This window comes from Priapulus caudatus, unplaced genomic scaffold (genome assembly GCF_000485595.1).
Source record: "Priapulus caudatus unplaced genomic scaffold, Priapulus_caudatus-5.0.1 Scaffold34, whole genome shotgun sequence".
Lineage (NCBI taxonomy): Eukaryota > Metazoa > Priapulida > Priapulimorpha > Priapulimorphida > Priapulidae > Priapulus > Priapulus caudatus.
Window position 1 is genome coordinate 385,525 of NW_014577095.1, and position 5,712 is coordinate 391,236.

Genomic DNA, 5,712 nt, shown 5'->3' on the forward strand with positions numbered 1-5,712 from the left:
GGGGCTCTTTTTGGCATTTCGGGGGCGAAATCGCCCGCCGCCCCCGTGTATTTTTTCCCCTGTACCTCGGGTACATATATCATATATGTACTATGTAGTACCTGATACGACAACGACCCCATCAGCCTAATTAGGGTCGGGCTAAAAACGTCCGTGTGAACGCACCTAATGTAATAGAAACTTGCTTTCTGTAAGCACGGGTCCACCGCAGAGATTTGCATTCGATGTAACAAAGGAAAAGTGAATATAAATTGGAATTTATCTACATTGCTTTTTCTGAACCTTTCATTTCACAGACGCCGAGACGGTACTCGTCGGTTAGCTCTAGTAACTATAGCCCGCGTAAAGTTGCTGCTGGGCTATAGAACAATCCATTAGGGATGCGCGGGACCAACTTAGTCGCGCCAATTCGCGACTTTAAACGTCTGTGGTAGGCAATTAATGCCTCTTATCCGAAGTGAATATGCCAAGTTATATCAGCTACTAAAATTTAACCTCTAATTATCGTTGAAATGGTCTACTTGCGGTATTTCTGGTGAACGAACATTAGATTTGCGAACTTCAAATGGCCATTTTTGGCGGCGCTGCTGGCCTGTGAGCACAACCAACACAACCCGCCCACCCCTCCACGTGCGGAAATACATAGTTCCCGCTGACTGGCTGGACTATTAAAGTTGGTTCCGCGCATCCCTAATGGCTGGTTCTATAGCCCAGCGGCAACTGTAAGCGGGCAATGCCAATAGTATAGTTACTAGAGCTACTCGTCGGTAGTCCCTAGTCTGGCTGATACTGATAGTGATAGGGTCTACATCCCCCAGGGTACTGCCGGAACGTACCCTGGGTACGGTCCGGTATACCGGAACGTACCCTGGGTACGGTCCGGTATACCGGAACGTACCCTGGTACTAAATACTACTACTACTGGTACTAGTAGTAGTACTACTAGTACCATCTAATATGCCAGACCGTACCTCGCCTACTCCACTAACGAGTCTAGGGAGTCGCCTACGCCTACTCCCTAACCCTAACCATATCAGCTATAGTTACCAGGGTACGTTCCGGCAGTACCATAGCCCATGGGGGACATAGACCCTATGAGTATGACTCACTATGAGCCCTAGTCTGAGTCTCGTGTGTCACTGTGTGTCACTGTGTCAGTGTGTGGCAAACAATCACAAAAATGTGAATCATAAACGCATGTTGTTCAAAGCAAACAACAAATATAACACAGATGTTTCCTTGTCCATGTTTATTGTATTCCTAATACCTTTCATCTTCGTCTGTTTTGTCATCTGGATCAGCGGACTTTTCTTTGTTCTCAGCTTTCTCGTGGCCGCCATCTTCCTGTTTCTCGGTGTCAACTAAGGCAACTTGTTCCTCGGGCTCTTTTTTGCTTTCGTCGGCAACCTCGGTCGCTGGAACTTCGAATGCACCCGCGTTCTCGTCATCTGCGTGAAACACTTCATTACCAGGACCAGACTCTTGTACTTCGGAATCGGACATACTGGCGTATTTTAATACAATATCGCGAGTACAAAGGAAATACAAATACGAACTTCTCTACTCCACAAGAAGAAAGAGTAATTAGCGCCCTCTATACGCACATAGAGTGATCTCAATGGATTTCTAGACGGCTTACTATCGCATAGTTTAAGACATTACGATACTACTCAACTGTTTTCAAACCAAGAATAATATTATATTGTGAAATTCAACATTTTTTTAAAAACTGGTTTGAAATCCTGTTTCTTTGTTCATATAAAGTGCTATTGTCAACGTTCTAAAATAAGAGAGGGTCTATGTCCCCCAGGGCTCAGCCACGGGGTACTGCCCAAAGATCCGGAGGCCTCCGGCACTATACGATCTTTGGTACTGCCGGAACGTACCCTGAGTACGGTCCGGTATACCGGAACGTACTCTGGTACTATCTAATGCTGAAGGGGTCGTTGTCGTATCAGGTACTACAGACATGTACCCGATGTACGTATATGTATGTATACACAAGTGTACCAGACCTGTATCTTCTCAGCATATATGTACCCTATGTTTACATAAACGTACCTGCCCCTAAGATGGAGATCGAATGAAGACGGTCATGGAGGAAGAGTAGGGGGCAGGAGGAGGAGGAAAGGAGGAGGAGGAGGAGTAAGGGTCAGGAGGAGGAGGAGGAGGAGAGAAGGTGATGGAGTAGAGAAAGTAGGAGGAGGAGGAGGAGGAGAGAAGGTGATGGAGTGGAGAAAGGAGGAGGAGGAGGAGGAGGAGGAGGAGGGGAGAAGGTGATGGAGGAGGGAGGAGGAGGAGTAGGTATCAACCTTCTTCACCTCTTCTCATATGCTACACTGCTTCCCATCACCTCCTCGCCTCCTCCTCTCTCCTCGCTCCTCCTGCCTACCTCCTCCTCCTCCTCCTCGCCTCGCTCCTCCTCCTCCTCCTCCTCTCCTCCTTCCTTCTCCTCCTCCTCCTCCCTCCATCTCCTGCCCCCTACTCCTGGCCCCCTACTCCTCTGCCATCATCCTTTCGTCCCCCTCCTCCTCCTCACTCCTCCTCCTCCTCTTCATCCTCCTCCACCCATACTCCACACACCTTCTCGCCTCCTCCTCTCCGCTCCTCTGTTCTCCTCGACGTCCATTCCGCCTTCTAACTCCTACTCCTCCCATCTTCTCCTCCCCTACTCCAACACTCGTCTCACCACCCTGCCTTCGCCTCCTCCCTCCCTCCACCTACCCAACACCAAACAGGTCTCCCCTCCTCCTCCTCCTCCCTGCCTCTTACTCCTCTGTCCTCCTCCTTCTCTCCCCCTACTCCCAACACCGTCTCCCCTCCTCCCTCTCCTCCTCCTCCCCTCACTCCTCCTCCTCCACCCCTCCTCCTCCTCCCTCCTCGCTCCTCCTCTCCTCCCTCACTCCTCCTCCTCGCACCTACTCCACAACCTTTCCCTTCCTCATCCTCTCCTCCCTGCCTCCTCCTCCTCCTACACATCATCTTACTGCCTTCCTCCTCCTCTCCACCTACTCCAACACGCTTCTTCCCCTCCTCCTCTCCTCCTCCTCCTCCTCCTCCTCCTCCTCCTCCTCCTCCTCATCCGCCTCCTACTCCTACTCCTCCCCATCCTCCCTGCAGCCCCTACCCCACAGAACCGTGCTCCACCCCCCCTCCCCCCCCTCTCTCGCTCCTCCTGCCTCCACCTACTCCAGACAGCAACGCCTCTCCCCTCCTCCCTCTCCTCCTGGCCTCCTGACTACCTCTTTCCTCCTCCTTCTTCTCTCCCCCTCTCAAACACCGTCTCCCCTCCTCCTCCTCGTCCCTCCTCCTCCATCCTCGCTCCTCGCCCTCCTCCTCGCCCTACTACATCACCCCTTCTCTCCTCCCCCCACCTAACTCCTCAACCTTCTCTCCTCCTCCTGCCTCTTTCCTGCACCCTCACTATCCTCCTCCATGAGCCTTACTTCATGGTCGATTTTCATCACCTTCTCCGCTCCTCCTCCTCCTCCTGCCTCCCGCCTACTCCCATGCACGGTCTCTCGCGTCCTCTTACCCCTCCTTCCTGCCGCCTACTCCTCCTCACATTGACCAGTCTCATTTGATCTCCATCACCTCTCCCGCTCCTCCTCCCCTTCTTCCTCCTTCTCCTCTCCTGCCTCTCCTACTCAGTCACTCTCTCTCGTCCTCACCTCTACTCATCACCCTTCTCTCCTCTGCCTCCTCTGCAGCCCTCGGCTTCACTCCTTCCAAGTGTGAGACACACTCTCATTCGATTTCAACACCCTCCCGCCCTCCTCCTCCTCCTCCTCCTCCTCCTCCTCCCCCTACATCCATCACCCTTTCTCCCCCTCCTCTTCCCCTCCTCCATGCCCCCCTACTCCTCCTCCATGACCGTCTCATTCGATTCTCCATCACCTCTCTCCGCTCCTCCTCCTCCTCCTCCTCCTCCCTCCTCCTCTGTGCCCTAACCTCCTCCTGACCGTCTTCATTCGATTCCCATCTACCTTCCTCTCCCTCCTCCGTCCCTCCTCATCCTCCCCCTCCTCACCTCCTCCCCTCCTCCATCACCTTCTCGCCCTCCTCCTCCTCTTCCTCCTGCCCCCTACTCCTCCTCCATGACCGTCTTCATTCGATCTCCATCTCAGGGGCAGGTACGTTTATGTAAACACAGGGTACATATATGCTGAGAAGATACAGGTCTGGTACACTTGTGTATACATATACGTACCTCGGGTACATATCTGTAGTACCTGATACGACAACGACCCCTTCAGCCTATCTAATATGCCGGACCGTACCTCGCCTACTCCACTAACGAGTCTAGGGAGTCGCCTACGCCTATACTCCCTAACTCTAACCATATCAAATAGTAACCAGGGTACGTTCAGGTATACGGGCCTTAGTTACAGTAATACGCTTCTGATAGTAATTAGTATAAAGCCATATACCAGATTTACTCACCACAGTTTTGCCAGGACCATTAGCTCATGGGAACAAAAACGGCTCTGATCTATTTCTAACACGCATACACACGCACGCACGCACGCACGCACGCACGCACGCACGCACGCACGCACAGAGAGAGAGAGAGAGACGCGCGCAAGCATGCACGCACACACGCCACGCACATTGTGATTGTACCCATGCAAACATAGAAATATATAGAGACACGACTATATATATAGTAGTCTATATATATATATATCTTATATAGTCTAGTCTATCTAGATATTATTTCTATGCATGCAAATGTAACTTTCAGGATTCTTGAGGCACGCAAACTTCACCAGCAACTTCCATGTAACAGCACAGGGGAAAAACCTATAAACTACACAAAATGTGTAGGTGGTAACATGTTAGAATCGGGAATATAGATCAATTATGCAACCGAGCAGCCCTTTGTAAAATATATTACAATCGCAATTCATTACCGCCAGAACTGTCTTTTTTGGAGGGGGGTGTAATGGGGCCGGAAAGATACGTAAATGTAGGATGGGAAATGTAAATACTACCATGTATACATGGTTAATGGACAGGCAACTGCCCAGAACACAAACTAAGTATGGCTTGCCTCTTCCCTCAAACCTAAGGAAAAATGAGCTAGCTACACCCTGATTACTGCACTTATATATAGAACTAGCGGGATACCCGGCGTTGCCCGGGGAAATCAGTGGCGTTACTCAGCTGGTGACCGCTTGGTTGAAAGGAAAATACCAAAAAATTCTAATTATCTATCTATCCCTGCATCCATCCATCCCATTCCATGCCATGCCATCCCATCGCACCGCATCCCATCCCATATCCCATCCCATCCCATCTCATCACAGGCAGTGCCATGCCATGCCATCCCATCCCATGCCATCCCATCGCACCGCATCCCATCCCATATCCCATCCCATCCCATCTCATCGCTTCCCATGCCATCACATGCCATGCCATGCCATCGCACCCCATCCCATCTCATCGCACCGCATCCCATCAGGAGTCTATCAATATTGATAGACTCCTGATCCCATCCCATGCCATCCCATGCCATCCCATCCTAAACAGTAAACAAGTGCCGCAGAGCGACAGCGCTCATCTAACGTCTACTGCGGTGACTCTGTGGTGGAGTGGTGGGATTCTAGTAAACCCTGTTAGTCCCAAATGTGTTCACATACACGCCGAAACAGTGGAATGCACAGGGATGGTATCAGGAACCTTCTCTAAAAAATGCTAGGTCACCGCTGA

General features: G+C 51.1%; 1 protein-coding gene across 2 annotated transcripts in view; it reads right to left on the minus strand.

Annotated features, from left to right (window-relative positions):
* Positions 1-1,576, minus strand: part of LOC106817321 (RNA-binding protein squid-like) — a 17,219-nt gene extending 15,643 nt beyond the window's left edge. For both annotated transcript variants that reach the window (XM_014821990.1, XM_014821983.1), the window contains exon 1: positions 1,268-1,576. In XM_014821990.1, coding sequence (XP_014677476.1) covers positions 1,268-1,503 — 236 coding nt within the window. In that variant the 5' untranslated portion in view covers positions 1,504-1,576. The remainder of the gene's footprint in view (positions 1-1,267) is intronic.
* Positions 1,577-5,712: the final 4,136 nt, after the last annotated feature.